Below are 18866 nucleotides of genomic sequence, written 5' to 3' on the forward strand. Positions count from 1 at the left end.
GTCAGTCTCTCGGTGGTATTTGGCCGTGTGGATGGGATGAGCATAGCACTAGGATTTCTAAATATTCTAGTTGCTTACCCGAGCTGCTAGCAGTCGTCCTAGCACAATGGCGTGGGATTTCTCATCGCCTGCTAGCAGTCCATAAGCTGGATGACAACTCATCGGACATTGTTACTCTTTAGTCCAGGGCGCGGTGTGGTTGCGTCCTTAGCTCGAGGGCGAAGAGGATGCCACACTCGGCATCGCAGTAGGCTGGCGCAAACAGCAGGCCCCGCTCGGGTGGGCGTGTGGACTCTGTAGGATCTTGTCTGCCCGTACATATGCATGCTGGTATAGCACAGAGAGCAGCAGCTCTGGTGTTGTGCAACGTGGTGATGTCTGAATCGAAGGCGGGCGAGTCAGACGCGGCGCAGCCGTAATAGCGATCAGTCATCAAAAAACCGTCTCTCGCCATAAAAGACTAGAGGTGAGCTGTGAGCTTAACTTGGACTACTAAAGTTCCCTGGCAGCGCAAAATGGCACAAGGCTGCGGACCCGTGGCCAGGGGTATTGCTGATGCCGCAGTTGGTTGAACGGTCGTCAAGTTTGGACATGAAAATAGCATCGAGCTAACGTGGGGGGGGCTGGAATTCGAGCCACAGCAGAAAGTCGAGCCAGGGGTTGTGAAATCCTTTAGCAGCACAAAGAGCACAAGAATGGCCCGGCGGGGACCTGGAGGGGGCCTGTGGTGGAGGGACTTTAGCGGGATTTTCCTCTAAGGTTGTCTTTTTACGTGACACTGAGCCTCAATTGAGCGACGGCTCAAGCAGCCCAGTGGCCGCCAAGAACGCCTGGAGAGGGGCCACCCGCCAATCGCCGCGCCCAAAATAGATTGCTGAGGGGTTGGCACAGGACTTGTGGCTACCGCTTTGGGGCAGCTCCCCGGCTAGCCAGTGGCAGCAGAGCTCCAAACAGCCACTAAGGCTACCGACCTCTGGAAAGCTTCCAGCGCTATGGAGCAGACACGGCCGTAGCCTCGTTCATCGGCTAATAAACCCTGTCCAAACCTCACCTCTTCAATGCATCTCAAGACAACTCCAGCCGCGGACCAAAAGAGCCTCCAGCAGCAGAATTTTTCTCGCTCCTCCAAGTCGGACGCCCGCATCTCGCCAATGGCACAGTTCAGCGGCCTAGCGCGCCCCGCACATGCAGTCTTGTCACTCTTGGTGGTTGAGACCTGTCGTTGGCCAGCCCTCGCACGACTTCCAGTTTGTCTCGGGCCTTTCCGACCTCTTCCCATTTCCAGTACGACTCCATGCAGTGCTACGACGGAGCAGCACAAACCCGGCAGCCGTTGCCTCTTGTTGGAGCTAGATAAGAACTTCTGCCGGGAGAGATGAGATCGAAGGATCAATCACCAGATGCTGGGCTGGACTGCATGGTCGTGGAGAGCATGGAGAAGACCATCACATCTGGCCGTGTCTGGAATCTGTGTTAGTGCCGCGTACACCATGCTGTTGGTGCCAGAGTGCTCGCCGATGAATGCTTCGTACTTCGTATTGGAACCTGCTCCGCGTCAGGCCGGCCATTGATTTCCCCGGGCGAGGGCACCAGGTGCGGCAATCCTTGCCCGTTGCGACATTGAGAAATGATATGGCTCCCTTCCATTCGCGCGCCAAGGCTTGGAGGCTCTTGGAGGGATACATTGCCACAGCTTTACTTACTGTGCTATACTACTTTGTGTCTGGCTGTCGGGGACTTGTCGCTCGCATAAGTTGTCTCTTTGCAGTTAGCAAGAATTATGGCTGCTTGAGAGGAAATTTTCTATCAATCAGCTGTCAAGATGGGGTTGCTGGGTGTGGCCCGTCTCCAGCTAGAGAGCGGATTCGTGGATTCCTCCAGGCACTCGCCTCTCGGCTTGGCCTATCGCTGGACCTATTGCTGGCGACATCCTTGCCGCCTTGCGCCACGAAATCAGCTTCTGGGGTCCAGCCTGCCGGCACTAGGCCTTACGGCCTTGTGCTGCTTTACAAGAGGATACCGAGTGGTTTGCTTGGTTTTTGTTCTCTCTTATCCGATCTCCCGGCCAGGCATGAACATGGGCCTTTTGCGTGGAGCCACCGAACGAGCACACCAAACACACCTCTCTACCTGCATGTGTTGTCTCCAATTCCGCTTTCCCAACAATGGCCATGATAGGCATTGATTGTCGTTTCTGTGTACAGGGTCTGGTAGCTCGCCTTTCTAGGGACTTAGGCCTACTATCCGATGGAGATCTTTCACTGGCCTACTGCTGCTAGTCCACGCTTGTAGTACAAGCAAGTCAGCCTTGCTCTTGACAGGCGGTCAATTTGAGCCCAGGTGAAGCGAGGTGAGGCTTACGAAGTAGTACATACGCAAGCCCACGCCACGTTGGTCTGGTCTGGTCTGTGGTCTGTCTACCTGGGTAGCTTAGCCAGGATCCCGTTGACCAGGGGGGATTGCACCAACGCCGGTTAGAAGCACAGTAGGCGCCATATCTATGTTGTATCTCCATAAAGAGCAGCCGGTAAATAAAGACAGCTCATCTTTCTCCCCCTTCACCACCACAACTTGTGTCCCGTCCTTGGTAGCCGTTTGTTTTTCAATCGCTCTTTTGCCCCTCCTCTGCCCAGGCCCATCTGCTGGCTTCGGCGCATCTCCAGCCACTTGGCTGCCTTCCATCGTTTAAATATAGCCAACGGGCGCACTCGTTTCCTGTCTGTTGTGCTAGAATAGCCTAGCTCGAGGATGCGTTCGCTTACCTCTATATCGATTGGCATAATTGCCGGCGCTGTCACTTCGGCGGCCCGACCTGACGCCAAAGCCTTTGCTAATAAAGAAGCGGTCCGTATAGCACAACCAATGTCGTCTTCTGCTTTATACTAATGCTCAGCGCTCACAGGACGAGCTTTTGCCGACGCCGACTGTTGCGTTAAAGCAGAGAAATGTGGCAGCGGCGCCCACAACAATCGTTGAGCCGCCTCCGTTCACGGTCACTCTCTGCCCACAGCCAACGGGAATCTATGGAGCAGTGGACTTGGAGTCAGATCTCATCTATGGCTGCCAGCCTGGCTATGTTTGCAACCCCAAGAAGCCAGCAGGGTGCAACTTCTGGCCAGGCCTTCCGGATGCTAGTTTTCGATGCCATCCAGAGGACTGCATGGTAGCTCCGCCGCCGCTGCTTGCAAATTGGCCCGAAGGAAAGACGGGCTATATCCCACATCAAGACGGCTACTTCTACTTGGACCCACATATCTTTGGCTTGACTTACGATATTTTCGAATACAACGTTGTCAAGAAGATTCAGAGTGGTAGCACCAGCACTTACACGACTGGCAACTGGGGGTCACAGGCACAGGCCTACGGGTCGGTGCCAACAAATCCGCCATCATATGGAAAGCGTGCTTCCAGCCCGTTCAAGCAGCAAGCCCGTCGCAAGGCCAATTATGGTGCAAAGCGTGCAGCCCTGGACTTGCCACAAGATTGCATGGGCCCTTGCCAGGATGCGTTATTACTCATAACACAGTTTGGCAAGAAGCCGGAATTTTGCGAGGCGGATTCGGCTTTCGAGAAGGACTTCAACGGCTGCGTTAACTGCATTGCCAAGGATGATAACATCGACGTATCCGACCTGGCTGCGATAGCAGCAGCATTGGGCGAACCGTTTGTAGACACGATCTTCTTCTGCAATACAACGGGAACTACGCCGCCGCCCACATCCTCGGCTCCCGAGTCCCAAGTGACAGGGTCGAATACACTGGGATCGACCTCTCAAATCCCTACAAGCCCAACCTCGCTCATCGACTCTACAACTTCGAGCTCCATACAGTCGACGACTTCCAGCACTAAGCAGTCCACCCCGCCTCCTACAAGCAGCTCCTCTACGACCTCTACACCACCGCCGCCGCCAACATCATCGTCGACGAAGCCGCCACCACCACCGACTTCTTCATCGACGCCGCCGCCACCACCAACTTCCTCATCGACTAGCTCCTCTTCGCAGCAAGCATCGTCTACTCCTCCGTCCTCAGCTTCAACACCGCCCTCTTCTAGTGCGGGATCGTCAGGGTCTTCCACTACTGCTGGGGGCCCAGGAAGCTCTTCTGAAATAGGTACGGGATCCACTAGTGCAAGCAGTGAATCGAGGCCAACGTCGGCGCCCACATCGGCATCTGCGTCGGCCTCATCTGGTGCATCTGTTCCGGGGTCATCAGTCTCCTCATCTTCCCCAGGGGAGACTGGCACCGCACCCCCCTCAACAGGTACTAATTCCCCGACTGGCACCGGTTCTGGTGCCGGCTCTCCTCCCGGCTCTGGTTCTCCGACTGGCACAGGTTCTTCAACCGGAACCCCTGCTGGAACGGGTGCTGGTTCCCCAACGGGAAGTGCTGCTGGGACAGGCACCGGTTCCGAGACAGGAACTGGTGCCAACACAGGCACTGGTGCTGTGACAGGAGCTCCTACCAAGACCGGCACTAACCGATCGACAGGCGTCACACCTCCCAGCTCAGACTTTTCTTCTCCCGGTCAATTGGAGAGAGCAAGCACAACCAACCCAGGCAACTCTGGAAACCCCGGCGGCGGCGCTGAACCAACCGGAACAAACAGCAACGGCGGCGGTGGAGGAAGAAACCCAGGTGGTGTTGGGCCTACCGGATCGCCTACTGTTGGTGGCGGTAGCCCTGGCAATGGCAATCCCGGTAACGGTGGCAATGGAGGTGGCGCGTCAGGAACAGGAACCAACCCGTCGTCGCCAACAAACAGCCTGCCCCCGCCTCTTTCGAATAATCTCTCTCGACCAAGTGAAAACTTTGGTCTCCTCATTGTGGTCCTTTTGGGTCTCTTGGTCTTCTAGATGTAAAGACTCCTTTTTTTTTCCAACTTTACCTTTTTGTTGGCCCTTCTCTTGGGCAAACATCATTATGACCATATGAAACTTGGTACTTATTTACTATTATGAACTCTCCTTTACGCATATTTATACCCCATCCTTTATTACCTTTTTGGCCCTCTTAGGCTTTTCAAGTCTATTTCGCTACCCATTCTTTTGGTAGAATGTGTTGTGAACGGACAGGGATAGAAAATTAATGATAAAAAAAAAAAGAGAGGGAACTGTTTATAATGTATAATCCAAGAGAAATTATTCGCTCTTGGACATCATACATTCGCTGGCAAAGGGAGGGGGGGATTTGGCGGGATCTCTTTTAAAACTGGGATGGAACGACGGAAATGTTATTGAATTTTTATTTACTTAATGGAAGATACGCTCTGGCCACTCGTTTTAAAATCAATTGCTTAACTGGCACAAGTCAAAATTTATATGATGCATGTGACTAGGGCTCTAGATTGTTTAGGAGAAAGCAGCTGGGTACTATCCTATTGTAGAGGTTGGTCAATAGCAAACAATGATAATGAAGATCGCAATAAAGGTTGTTTATACATTCCCCTATCCTAATTCCTTCTTAAATCTCTCAATATATCTGAAAATTTCCAGCACTCCTCGGCACACATAAATGGCTGACACAAAACGCAGTACTCCCTTGCTAGAAATTCGTCTAAGTAGTCGTATCCGGTTGATTCCGGTAATGATAGCAATGTCAATGGTGGTGAGGCGAAGCAAAGAGAAATAAGAAGAGAAATAAAAACCACAGCAGGAAATGAAAAATACACAAGTCACATCTCAGTACCATCCTCTCCCGCTCATCGGGGTGTCTTGCAGGTACGCATCCATGGCGCTAAGGCCGTCCGTCTCCAAATCTTCCATGAGCTCTAGCTGCTGTGACTGTGATAGACTGCCTTGTCTACCAGGCGAATAGCCAAACTGCATACCACCTGCCTCGAGCTGCGCGGTGATGTTGTGGAGGCCCAAGCCACCAGGTCCCGGTGAGCCGCCACCAAATCCGCTCATACCAGCCATGGCTTCATTAAAATATCCACTGCCAGACGTTACAAAGTTGTATGGCGACATGAACTGTGAAGGGGGCGAGAACCAGTCCGATACGGATGTGGGTGCCGGTGGTAGCGGTCGCTGGTGAACAGGTTGCCCCATTCGCGCGGCTGCATATGTTGGTTGGGCCTGCGTCACGTGTGGTGCAACAACGCGTTTATGAGGTGGCGACATATTGGTCTGCTCCGAAAGCGGTGACGGTGTAATTGGGGTAGCATTCGGCGTTTGCTTCATCGCCACTGCCGATGACGATAAGCCCGGTCTCGAAGTCGGTACATTGCCCTGCAGAAATATTTCGGGCGGCGATTGCAAATGGTGGGGTATATGGTCCGGTACCTGGACCGGATGGGACGAAGGGTCTTCTAAACCAGCCTCTCCCATATGGGTGACATCAGGCGGGAAGTAGGAGAAGCGTCGGCTGCCATTATCCGTGGCAGGATTGCAGAAGATGGAGTTTGAACGGAAAGTAGGCTGTGGAGGAGGGTAATTGGGGTCGAACACGTAGTTGTTCATTGACTCAGGGGACGAGTCAAAAACAAAGCCGAACTGAGGAGGGTTGAGATAGGGGAGTGGTCGAGGGGTGGTAGCATTTGAATGAGAGTAGCTTTCAGGTGAAGACTGGGACTCGCTTGTCGCCGGTGGACTGCTAAAAGAAAACTGTTCCTTTTCAAGCTTCACTTGAACGTCGTAGCTCTGCATACACGCCTTGGCAAATATAGTGTAGAGTTGAGACGTGACCGTGGTCCCTGGCCAACGCTCTGCGCATCGGTCCAAAGATTCTAACGCCTTGTTCACCAGCTCTTCGACTTCTTCTCTTGGATGGTTGCGTCGAACTTCGGGATACGATATCGTCCATAGAAGTGTGCTAAGGGACCAATTTAGTGAAAGGAGGAACACCCAGGTCATATCTGCAGGATCGCTTCCAAACTGCTTGTGGGAAAGGTCAATCGTGGTGGCAGAGGACTCGAAGCAAATTTGGGCTGCACCAGCCGATGGCTGCGGAATCTGGGGAGAGGGTCTATACAATAATGCCCTCAATTGGTGGTAATGTCCAGAGATCCTGCCATTACCAGTTAGGACATTCAAATTACATCTTGAAGTGGTATTTGCTGAAAGTGAATTGACTTACCAAGGTTTGGCAAACGGAGGATCTTCTGGCGTCGAGTCCACCCAATCCCTCAGAGCCTTTTCTATGTTTTGAAACCATGGATGATCGTCGTTTCTAGGTTCCGGCCGTTTCCGTTCATAAAGGGTCCTCTTGATCTCCGTTTGTAAGCTCCACATCTTGTAGAAGTGTATCGTTGCGAGCTTGCGTGTATTAAGAGGGCCATCTAGAATTCCTTGAGGCGTAATATTCGCATCATCGGCTGCGCTAAAAAATGCAACATTCAAGCGATCACTGTTGATGGCAAATGCACTGGGCCGGCCTAGATAATACGAAAGGCCATGTTCCATGGCCATAATTACCCATACCAGCCTCCGGCGCAAGTCGATTGTTTGCGGATCCAAATTGTAACCCGTAGTAGTAAGCGTTTTCTCGTCCGTTAGCCCTTCTTGTTGGCATATTCTGGTAGCGAGTCCAATAACATAATACACTGGCGTTCGCGTCGGGGTGAGTAGTGAGTATTGTCCGATGAGAACGAGGCATTGTAGCGTTTTGAGGTCTTTGGGACGAATAATTTCCTCAACATATTTCATCGCGGCCATGTAGTATGAGTCGCCCAATCCGGCATATTGCGTGTCCAGCTTTTGCAAGCTAATGGCAATAACCATGCGAACAAGAAAGTTTTTGTACGGATCTGTATCGCCATTATAAACTGCGTCAACGTCTGCTTTGAAAACTGTCTCATGAAGCACAGGCCAATGGATTTGAGCTAGGAATGTCAGCTTTAGGCGTATTTGGCAGCAGGACAAGGAATGAAAATTGCAAGCATACCTTTCTTATAGAAGATCTCTACCAGCCTGTCGGCCACATGACGAGCAGGAAGACTTTCGGCTGGAAATTCACTGATCATGGGATAGCTTTTTCTTTTGTTGTTGCTAGTTATCTGGATAGATTGCATGCGAGCTTGGCTTCTTGCGCGAACCTCCGGAATGAGATCGGAAATTTTGTTGGAATCCGTAAACCTCTTGGCTTCAGCCATGAGTAATCTTGTCATGGCAATACCACTGGATGGCCCCAGATAGCGAGGTGTCTCGTCGTTACCGCTCAAACGAATCATGCCTCCTGGACGAACCAATTCTTCATTTGTTGGGGGATGATCACCGTCTTCGTCGGTATACTGGGCAAGCTCAGCTTCGAGGGCTTTGACCTTATCTTGCAGCGTAATCACATAACGGCGATTGATCTTGCGCGCCTTGGCGGTATCGAGATATTCGCATACAGACCCTGATCTCTCGCAGGGGAGGCAGCGAGGAAGCGTGGGATCACACCTCGTTTTTCGCTACCATGCACCATCAGCACTTACACTTACACCTTCAAATCATAATGCGATGCGCAGCAAACGCAGTGCATATGGAATCCGATGTTTCTCAGGGGCGGGGCAGCTATCATATCATACCTGACGACAACGACAGCATGCTGTCAGGGTGTGAGCAACTCGGTGGCTCGAGGTATCACCGTCAAAAAAGTCATCTGGACTTTGCACCAAGTTTCGCGGCTGCGCATAGGCGTGGTTCATACGGGGAGCAACGGTCCCCAGACCTTGCCGGAAAATATGGGCGGCGTCCATGGAATATGATGTCGCCGGCACTCCTCCAGCTTCTTCGTAACTTCAGATATCTTAAATCGTCACAGCCTTTCATGAAACTTGGCAGGATTCCCGGAACCTCGTACTGTGTTTGGTATTTGGCTGGCTGTTGCGACGCTGGTTTGGCTTTGGACGACCCCTCGATCAAATCAATTGGGGATGCTGCGGACGCCGAACGGTAGACGGCGAGAAGGAAGATGGCAACGCGATGTTAATCAGTTGGCAGATGCGCACGCTTCATGGCAAGAAGGACAAGAACGGCGGGTGTGGTTCTAAGGCAGCGGCGCAATAAGCATCAGCATGGTCCAAAGCTAGGCCAGACTGCCATGGCTGGATCGCGGGGCAGAGGAAGATGAGGCGGCCAGAGGTACATACGGGGTCTCGGCAGATGAGAGTCAGCTCGACGGCTATCTCAGCGCTTTTGGGGCTGGGCGCGCGACGCAGAAGCAGAACATGAAACACGCGCGGAGAAGAGCTGGAACTGCTTGGGCAGCGCAAGTTCAGATGCTAAATTCGGTGCGAAGGCCAGCTCGCGACAGCGAAGCAACTTCAGCCGCTAGTGCCAGCGCAGCTGTATTTGACGCCTTGCAAGTGAATACAGAAGACGGATGACTAATCGCGCCAGCTGCTGGGCCGAGCCAATTAAGCGCGAGCCCTGTACGAAGCCAGTTCCTGCAGTGCCGGCCAAGGAGCTCCTTCCTCGACCTCAGAACGGAGTGCACTCAGTGGAATCAGGCAAGTGGGGTTTTCCGCCGGTGACTCCAGACCAGATGCTCTACGCGCGAGGCTTGGTAGACCGAGAGTATTCTGTAGTACTGCGCTGCGTGATGCAGTACTGATTGATACCGGATCGTGCCGGACAGCGCGCTGCTAGAAAGGTACCGCTGCTGCTAGCGGTATCAACTCGGTGGTGGTGCAGCCAACACACGGAGGAGGCTGTACCAGAAGTGGGGGGCACAAGGCCAGCAGCGGGCTTACGGAGGGGGAATCTTCAAGGATCATGACTGGCCCATTGTCCCCCGCTTTTCAGTCGGTCTGCGTACAGCTCTAACTCAGCCGCGCGGGGCGGCTCGTATGGCCAGATAGCAGGTGACTTTGTCTCGCGCCCCGAGCCCCGAGCAATGCGTCTGATGCCGCTGCGACCTTCCTCTGCATGCAAACATGCATATGTATGTGTACTCCGTACTTTAAAAAATGTTTCAGGTGTCACAAACCGTCTTTAGTGGCTCGTTTTCAATCCTTCACTCGCGGCGGTGTGATGCGGATCCAGAATTCGATAGATCGATATCACAGACTGGGGGGGTGATGAGACCGGACGACATGACGTCTGAAGGGTCTGTGTGCTTGTCTCCTGCAGATGCGGCCAGTCACTGCACTAGAAACAATCCAAATCCCCCTTAGCAGCAGCTTGTCCATGAATAGCGCTCCTTCGAGTGACTGTTAATACCGCTTCGTGCGAGGTAGGCACCTATCTAAGGTTTCCTCGACTCCTCCTGCAACCTTTGACTTTTTCTATCATGAACCTCATTCCGGTCGGTGTAAGGACGGGAATGGCCACAATTGCGTCTCCAATTTAGGCGAATTCTACCCTGTGTCTTGCCATGTGTGCTATATCTCTATATAAATGTTACAGGTACTAGTATATATAGAAGAGCTTGGGTAGATTCTGTCTTATATCATGGACAGCATCGACGCAGGTGGCGTGCTCTAGTAATCTTCAGTTTACCCGTACCGCAGGCGAGTCAGAGCCATATGCCGAATAAAGCAGTAATACTCCATCGTCCAACCCAATTTGTAGATGCTTGCCACTGTCAATTGCCAAGATTGGAGCACAAATGTGCGCTACCAGGACATGCATGCGAGCTGTCCGATACTAGTCAAGCATACTCTACTTGTTTAGGACTATACCCATGGCATACTATGTACGGATAAGCACCTGCTACTCCAACGGAACGGCATCAGATAAATCTGACACATGGCCGAGGCAGCAGGGCTGATGGCCAATCATCGCTATGCCGGGTCTAGTATAAAGCATGTAATGAGCAGTTGGCAGACATTGCCTAGTAGGCACTCGGAAGCTTTACCAATCAATATCATACAGTATGTACACGCAATAGGCTTATAAAGGTAAATTCACAAAAGGCAACACAGGTCAGCTACCGAGCACTCAAAAGGAAAGATTGCATCATCATGTTGCGGTCGATGGCAATTTCCAATTCTTCGCCCATCTTTTGTAGACTAAATTAGTATGCAAGTATCTCGATACCTTAGTACTAAGGTATAGTAAGACTACATGCACCTACCAAGGCACCCACACACGGGCATATTCTCGTACCCTCATTTATAGCGGTAGATAGCGGTACGGGATTCGAGGGTCCAGCTGTTGATAAGCCTAAACCCCTAGCCGCTGCCCGTCCAATACGTGGCGGTTTCGACTGACACACCCGCGTCCGTCCATTGTCTCTTGAATCCTATTAGCACGGAATTTGAAGCAGAGAGCAAATATTGGTCTCCTGCAACATCCACGATGGCATCCTTCCACGGTGGATTTGCAATGCATCATCTATCATGAGTCAAGTCGAACTAAAGGACGGCCACCCGTGTCTTTTATGCCAGATATCACAGGTTCAGGTAGGTATGCACATGTAGTGACTGCAGCAGCCCCCAGCCGCCCCCAGCCGCCGCCCGTCCAGCGCGGTCTACAGTCTACAGAGCATGTGGAGGCGCTGGCTACAGCTCTAGGCAGCTAAGCGAACGCTAACGCTAACCCCCCGGCCAGACGGATGGTCCTCTGCCGCCAGCACAGATTCCGCTACCCGACTGCACTCAGCTATTGCAACATGCATCGCTGAGACTCGAGCAACCTCCGTCGGCCTAGTCAGCAGCCTTTTCTGTCGCCAAGTGTCTCTGCTGCGACGCCCGCACCTGTGAGCAATCGCCAAAAAAACAATCTCCCACGGTTCCTCGCGGCCCTCCATCTCAGCCTTCAGCTTCTCGACGGCCAACTCGGGTCCCTCCAGATTCGCCCTAGCAATGCCCCGCAGTAGCTTCTCACATACTCCCCTCTTGCGAGTGTCGAGGCCGGTGTCAGCCTGCTCAAGATGTGAGTGACCGTCCCTCCAGCGCGCTTGCACGGACTTCGCCGGTAGATCTAACGCTTTCTTGCCAGGTCGAGCAGCAAAGGTTAAAGTGAGTGGACAAGCGGCGGCGCTTCCTCTTCCAGTGCAGAGACAGAGCCGCTTTTGATCCCTGGTTGGAATTCCATCTGACGGTTGTCAACAGTGCGATGGAAAGCTCCCTGCTTGCACGGCCTGTGAAAAGGCCGGGCGTGAGAATGCCTGCTCTGCGGCAAACGACCAGTTTGCGCGAGGCAAGGAGCGAAGGTGCGTCTTCACACATCGTTCCCAGAGCCCGTCTTGGACGTCCCTCGATTACTAACCCCCGCGCGCGCCCACCAGCTATGTCGCCGCTCTGGAGCTTCGCATAGAGAAGCTGGAGAGGCGCATAGCATATGCCAAGTCTCGAAAAGCTTCTGTAGCTCTCCATGAGTCCGACTCATTGGCCGTCGCCCATGTAGACAGAAAAGATTCCCTGGCGTCCATTCGAGCAGCCATTCACCGCAAAGCCGCCAGGACTCGCGAAAACTCAGATGTCAACTCTTTGATATCCGATTTCGGTTTCTTGTATGAGAGAGCTCCCACCTCCTTCTCCACTTTCTTGGTTTCACAGCGTCTGACAAGTTACATCGAACAACAGATCGGTCAACGCAACAACTCGAGATTTCGAGCCATCCATGATCAACATGACCTTTGCGCGTCTCGTCTTGGCCGCCGCAACCAAGGATGCTGTCCCGGTCTCAACCGAGTCTTCGTTGCCACAGAAGCAATATGCAACTGAAATCTTCCATCACTTTATGAAAAACATGTACCCCCTCTTTCCGTGCTTTTCAGAAACCGTGGCTTTGAACGTCTTGAATGACATCTACAACCAACAAGCTGAGCGCGTTATCAGCGCATCCGACCATTGGCTACTGTACTTGATACTGGCCATTGGATCTACCATGCAGAGCCAAAACGCCAACGATGAGTACTATAATCTCGGTGTTCAGTTTGTATCCAAGGCGTTGGATTATGCGGACATCGCGTTGGCACCTGGATATGCCACCCAGATTCAGTCCTTGCTCCTCCTTACACAATACGCCATCCTAGATCCCAACCACTTCGACAGCTGGCTTCTCATAGGCTTCACCACACGCGCTATCGTTGATCTTGGATTCCATCAGGATCCCCCTTTGTCTTCAGTTGTAGATCGAGCCACCTTGGATATGCGCCGCAAGATTTTCTATTGCGCATATGCTCTTGACCGGTTGGTTTTCCAACGAATAACGAACCCCTCTTTTCGTCATTGCTATTTCTCTAACGCTGGCATCTAGATCGATAAGCATGGTTCACGCTCGATCGTTTTCCTTCACTGATGATGCGATCCATGTCGCGTTCCCAAATGCCGCCGACCTTGATCGCAAAGGCAAAGATCTCGAGAATTCCTCGATCCTAGGCTCGCAATCTGTAGATTCCGGTCTACTTCTTTTCCAGCTCAGGAGAGCGCAGTCTTATTGGTACCAAGAGTTATATCAATCATACTCGGCTCCGCTGCCAGACCCATCATCCTTTGTGTGGCAGATATGCCTGGACATGCGAGAATGGGGTGAATCACTACCAAGCAATCTTCCTTCTGGAATACGGCAAATGTTCGAGCAGGAATTGAGATACAGTTATGTCTACTGCATCGCGCCTTCAGCAAGGGCCCCTCAGATTACCGACTACCACCGTATCCTCATATTCGAGCACTCTCTGGCGTACCTCCTCACTATGCAGGAAATTGCCTCCGCCGGGCTTAACGGCGCATTCTATAACTACCACGATGCTCTGAAAGTGTATTTCATGGCAAACCAGTTCCTTGCCGTACTGACGGACTCTGAGGATATGCTTCTTTCCGGTGCACAGATGCAAATACCCATCTCTCGCCCCGGTGCCCCACCAGCGCCGCCGATCCCACGACCTCAGCTACGAAATGGAAGATCCGGCGAGGATAATATCAGTAGGAGTATACGCTGTCTAGAGAGCATTCCTCAGACTCTGGAGGTATACGGTCGGCGGTGGGAGGACTCGGCCATGCTGAAGCAGAGCTTGGAGCGAACACTAGCAGATACTATTGGGCGTCTAAGGGAACGTAAGAAGGTGCAGAGCATCAAGATGGAACAGCCTACGTATCCCGGCAGCTCTCCTTCAGCTACTACTTCGCCTCGGGGACCAGCTATCGCACGCACCCCGCCACAACCTAGAGAGATTCGTTGGGTGGGAGTTGACGTCTCGCAGATGATGCACAACCGTGCTCATCAGCAATAAGCAGAGGCAAACTTTGGAAGCAGACACCTTTTGTTTTGCTGCGTTTTTGTGTTGAAGAATCCAATGGCGGTTAATGTACGAGCAGTATTATTAGGATATTGGATGTGAGCAGGGCAATATGTAAGAAAGACAAAATATCTCTGTATCATTATACCCGCCCCGAGGGCAAGACTTTCTTTGGACGCCGATGGCTTGGCTGGATCGGATAGAGCGAGGGTTATTTCCAAGGCCAACAAATGTCACTGATTTGCTATAACAATTCTCTTTTGCTGGCCACCTTGGTCTGTCACAGGAAAAACATATGTATATAATTTACTTTTGTTCTTTTTTTTTTTTTTTTTTTTTTTTTTTTAATTTCGGGAAAGGCATTAATAGATTCCTAACCTTACCTAAACGTATTTAATACCCCCTTCCAGGCAAAAACAACAACAAAAGGGTAGAAAAAAACAAAGCCCAGGATTTCTCCCTTTTCTTTACCCCCTCCATATGATTAATATGTAACCGTGACGCCCAGTAGAAGTCTTTGAAGAAGAGAAGAAAAAAATTAAAATTGATGATGTTTCTTTAAAAACAGAGTTTGACAAGTGGGAAAGGAGTTGGAAAAAGGCAGGGGAGGAAAAAAAGAATTCATAGTTATTATAAAGGTCTCTGAACCACCAGGCTTTTTTCTCCCCCAACACACGCCCTTTTTATATTTATTTGTATCCCTCAGATTATTGGGGGGATAAAAAAAAAGGAGGGGAGGCAAGGAGTTTTATCCATGCAAATTCATTCCCCAGGCGTTCCTCGCATGCATCTTCGCTACTCTTTCACTCCCCTGCGTAGGCACCGTCGTAGTCAGCCAAGGCCTAGCAGGCAAAGAAGGCACAAGTCGTGGGCATACAGGAACCATGGAGGAAGCAGCAGCATTAGCAGCAGCAGGCTGGTGATGCCCCAAGAGTTGCTGTCTCCAGCGCTGGCGGCGAGAGCGTCGGGTATGAGGGGGATTAGAGGCAGGGGATTCTTGACGTTGCTGTTGTTCGTTCTGCGGGACCGCCTTATGATCCTGGGGCGAGGTCGGGCATTTTTCCTTCTTCCTTTCACCTTCTTTTTCTTTGTCGTGACAGGGCTCATCAGTGGGTTCCTAGACCGCTCGAATGTCTTGCAGGTGCAGATTTTTAGTCTGGCGCGGCAACCTGCGATCTCGTTCGTAAAAGTAGCCGCAGTTGGCGCAAAGGGACTTAGAAAAGACTTCATGTTAGACTTCATAATGCTTTTCGGCAGCCAGCAAAATCTGCTATGAAATAAAAGATGGGAACAAATCGCTTACCTTGGGTCCAGCAGGGCCGTCTCGGACTGCCCAGACGCTCGTACCCCACGTACGGCAGTGCGAACATCGCCATGAGATTCGCTCCATATCGGTCAAGGCTCCTACTCCTCCCCCATATCCACCGACATCTGGCGTCACTCGTCCAAGCGGTGTTCCGCCACGAGCGAGAGGACTCAGACTTCGGAAACGCCGCTTCTTCTTGGAGCGCTCACCTCTGCCCATTCTCTCTTCCTCCACCTCGACACTTGCACCAAGACCGAACGGAGTGCCACCCAGCATGCCAGTCGTAGAGCTGAATCGCGCCGTTTCACGCCGCAGTCGCCGGATCTGTCTTTCACGGTCACCTTCTCGCTTCTCCATCTCCTCCTTGCTGAGGAATTCGACCTTGGGCTCCCAGTCATCAGCCAGGTGGTCCGGGTCGTATCTCCAGCCAGCCTCCTGGCCGTGCGCAGCATCGTTTGGTAACTCCTGCTGAGCTCCACCCCATCCTCCAACAAGGCCGCCAGCCTCGCAGGCCTCCTTCTTTAGACGAAGCACTGCCTCGTAGATGGCATGTGTCATTGCCGGAACCCATTCGCCTGCCAATCCCAAATCGGCACATGTTGCCTTGGCGAAAGCTTCTGCGGTCCCTGGAGGGTGAAGAAGTGACCACTCAAACTTGTCTGTGTATAACATGGATGAAAGGTTTAGACTCAGGTTGATGATGCATCGATAAGTATCATCGGGGTTGTACTCGTCAGAATCAGGCAAGATGGGCGTTGCCTCAGCAGTGACCTCGGGTGCTTGTGATGCTGGTGGCTGCGGCGTTGCTTGACCTCCCGTCTGTACAGGAGTGTCAGGACGTGACACACCCCTCGCAAAGGAAGCCGGAGAGTCGTCTCGGGATTTGAAGATGCTTGGTCTTGGTGTTCCACTCCCTGTTCCGTTTACTCCTGCAATTGGCGCTACTCCCTGGGCTGGTGGTACCGGTGCTGGAAGTGATGGCTCGGAGTGGAAGAGCGGGTGAAGAGCAACGCCGGCATATTCTTCCAGCTGTGTTCGAATCTGCTTGCTAATCTCCGCAACTACGGCGTGTCTGTTGGGCAGATCGAGATCCTGCGCAAGTGTCTGTGCAAACTGATCCGTCGTGATGAGTGTCTCATGAAGATTCCAGCAGAAGATGTCGCGTAGTTTGTAAGGGACAGTCATTTCCTGCGGCCGGTATTGTGGTAGAGAGATGTCGACTGAGTTGGGGTTCGGAGCTGGAAACGGCGCAGGTGGGATGAAGGACGGGATGTCCAGGTCGATTCGTATGGGTATCAGAGTCAAAGGGAGATGTGCTTGGGCGGCATTCTGCTGGTCACTCCTGACGGACCGGCTCTTCCCCATCCAGTCCCGCCAGATACCCTGGACATCGACTGGTTCCTTGATTTCCTTTCCCACCTTGTCGGCCATGTCCAGCCTGCTGGCCGAGTCCTCTTTGCGCAAGCTCCGCAGGCCCGTGGGACGACGCCTGGGATCGTCGCTATCGTCGTCCAGGTCATCGAAGCCATCCTCGGCGTAATTTATGATGGTGGTGCCTCGCTTTGTCGTCCGCGAAACGGGCCCTGATGGCGCACTCGGTAGGACGGGAGTCAAGAGAGAGTTGTTGTAGGTGCGCAGGCGCGGCGCATACGACGACAGGAAAGCCTGGGGTTTTGATCGCTCCATTTTGTAGTTCTTGAGGGGCGTTCGCAGGTTATCTCATGCTGGCGCAAGGGAGCAAACGCGAGCGCAAAGTTGGGGAATCCCCGCGCCTTGTAGAAAGCCGCGGCTGACAGAGCCTGCGAGGGTTCCTGCAGTCCGTACGCTGGCAATCACCCGACGATGGAGGTCTCTATGGCAACAGCAGCTGTACGACGAGAGACTGGATTCTTCGATGGCTCGCACGGCCAGAGAAGGAGCAGAAAAAGGCTGTACGGCAGCAGCGCAGAGTTCGAGGGACGAGGTGTTGGGAATGTCGCGACTTGTCGATGATGGTTTGCTCAATCGCGTCGTTTGTCTTTCCCCAAAATTTGCCTAGCCCTGCACAGATCTAGGTGATCTGCTTAGGTAAGAAAGCGGGTCGGATACCCAGCGTGGGCGCTAGGCGCTCTGTGCGTCTTACCGGTAAGCAGCTACCCTGTAGTCGAGGTCAGAGAAGAGAGATTCGCTGAAATCCCCTTGCATTCCTGACGCCAGAGTGGAATTTACAAGGTCCATTGCTTCAACTACAATCTTTACATGTATTGTATTTGACTCCTCTAGCTAGGAAACCCCTTCCGTCGCTACCAAAATAGCTTGGCCTTTGCATCATAAATGGCCAATTCCAAACAAGAGGTCAAATCACGGCGAGATCCTCGCCCATCAAAAATGCCCGCAGTGCTCTATTCCCTACTCGCGACCACAAGCATCTAATAGGGCCGCTGGCCAACTCTGATCACAGGTGGTCAGCATACAGTCTCCAAACAATAAACAACTATGAGATGCTTACATGTTTCCTTCCGGAAAGAATCGGCACACATCGTAGGTTTTGTACGGGTCCGAGATGCTGTAGGCTCGAGCGCAGCCTATTTGTGTACTGGTGGACCACATACACTGGGCTGGAAGACGAGTCAGCACCGACTGATCCGAGTTGTGAAGTAGCATGAATGAATACATACACCAGTGCAACCACGGCTCATGTCCATCGGTGATGGGCATCCCGTTGTATAGCGTGGCCTGTGCAAGCCAGGTTCGTGCGGCGGTCTGCAGAGGATTATCATAGGCCGAATCACATTGAGTAGATTGGTATTCAAAGAGCGTTTCTCCCTGCTGAGGGCGGTAAGGACCTTGGGCATGCGAAAAGGGCTGTTGGCCACTGGCCATTATGTTTGCCCAATACTGAGCATAAGATGCCAAGTTGGCGTTCCATGTGAGCGGCTGAACTCCGTGAGCCTGGCGAGCCTGGTTGATCAATGAAAGGGCAAGGGCTCGGTCATCCGATTGAGCCAGACACAGACTGATGATGGGGATCATCCACTGGAGAATACGGAGAAGATGCATTGTATCTTTGGTATTCACTCGTGAGAGATAGGACCTTGAGATGAATAGGAAACAGACAGCTGTGAGTCCAGGAAGCAATGAGACTGCGAGGAGAAAAAGAAGAGTGGCCTTGACGGAACTGAGGAGAAGCTTGTGCGAGGAAGAGAAAAGGAGGAGAAGAAGAATTGGAAGACACTGATATTATATATAGAGACATAAAGAACTACCAATCTGATGAGGCCTATAAGAGAGAAGGCACGGAGAGAGAAAGCTGGTTGGCAAGGAAGGTCAGGCTCTTTATCTGCCTTGACCGCCATGCAAGATATGTCGCATAGAGGCAGTTGACTCGCTTCAAATAGGTCCTCAATCCTATAATGGAAGTCATGAATTGATTATATTGCAACAGCCAATAACAGCATGGAGATTGTTGCCCA

The 18866-nt window shown here is 52.2% G+C and overlaps 5 protein-coding genes across 5 annotated transcripts; 2 read left to right on the top strand and 3 right to left on the bottom strand.

The window, feature by feature from the left end:
• Positions 1-1116: 1116 nt before the first annotated feature.
• TrAFT101_001534 (uncharacterized protein) lies at positions 1117-5445 on the top strand. The gene is made up of 3 exons (XM_066126356.1): positions 1117-2844; positions 2903-4262; positions 4491-5445. The coding sequence occupies exons 1-3, from the start codon at positions 2749-2751 to the stop codon at positions 4853-4855; spliced, it is 1821 nt and encodes a 606-aa protein (XP_065982457.1). The 5' UTR covers positions 1117-2748; the 3' UTR covers positions 4856-5445.
• TrAFT101_001535 (uncharacterized protein) lies at positions 5300-9225 on the bottom strand. The gene is made up of 5 exons (XM_024909577.2): positions 9073-9225; positions 8509-8969; positions 7884-8391; positions 7077-7821; positions 5300-7007 (listed from the first exon to the last, which is right to left on the bottom strand). Exons 2-5 carry the CDS (start codon positions 8677-8679, stop codon positions 5681-5683), a joined length of 2751 nt encoding a protein of 916 aa, XP_024762642.1. The 5' UTR covers positions 8680-8969; positions 9073-9225; the 3' UTR covers positions 5300-5680.
• Positions 9226-11535: 2310 nt separating this feature from the next.
• TrAFT101_001536 (uncharacterized protein) lies at positions 11536-14425 on the top strand. Its single transcript, XM_024910544.2, has 6 exons — positions 11536-11800; positions 11867-11886; positions 11980-12080; positions 12156-12380; positions 12454-13062; positions 13130-14425. The coding sequence occupies exons 1-6, from the start codon at positions 11731-11733 to the stop codon at positions 14100-14102; spliced, it is 1998 nt and encodes a 665-aa protein (XP_024762643.1). The 5' UTR covers positions 11536-11730; the 3' UTR covers positions 14103-14425.
• A 29-nt stretch (positions 14426-14454) lies between these two features.
• On the bottom strand, positions 14455-17416 carry TrAFT101_001537 (uncharacterized protein). The gene is made up of 2 exons (XM_024899578.2): positions 15412-17416; positions 14455-15321 (listed from the first exon to the last, which is right to left on the bottom strand). The coding sequence occupies exons 1-2, from the start codon at positions 17098-17100 to the stop codon at positions 15226-15228; spliced, it is 1785 nt and encodes a 594-aa protein (XP_024762644.1). The 5' UTR covers positions 17101-17416; the 3' UTR covers positions 14455-15225.
• Positions 17417-17822: 406 nt separating this feature from the next.
• On the bottom strand, positions 17823-18453 carry TrAFT101_001538 (uncharacterized protein; the record flags this gene model as incomplete). Its single annotated transcript, XM_066126357.1, has 3 exons — positions 17823-17844; positions 17903-18011; positions 18072-18453. The coding sequence occupies 3 exons, from the start codon at positions 18451-18453 to the stop codon at positions 17823-17825; spliced, it is 513 nt and encodes a 170-aa protein (XP_065982458.1).
• Positions 18454-18866: the final 413 nt, after the last annotated feature.

Source organism: Trichoderma asperellum, chromosome 1 (genome assembly GCF_020647865.1).
Source record: "Trichoderma asperellum chromosome 1, complete sequence".
NCBI classification, from domain to species: domain Eukaryota; kingdom Fungi; phylum Ascomycota; class Sordariomycetes; order Hypocreales; family Hypocreaceae; genus Trichoderma; species Trichoderma asperellum.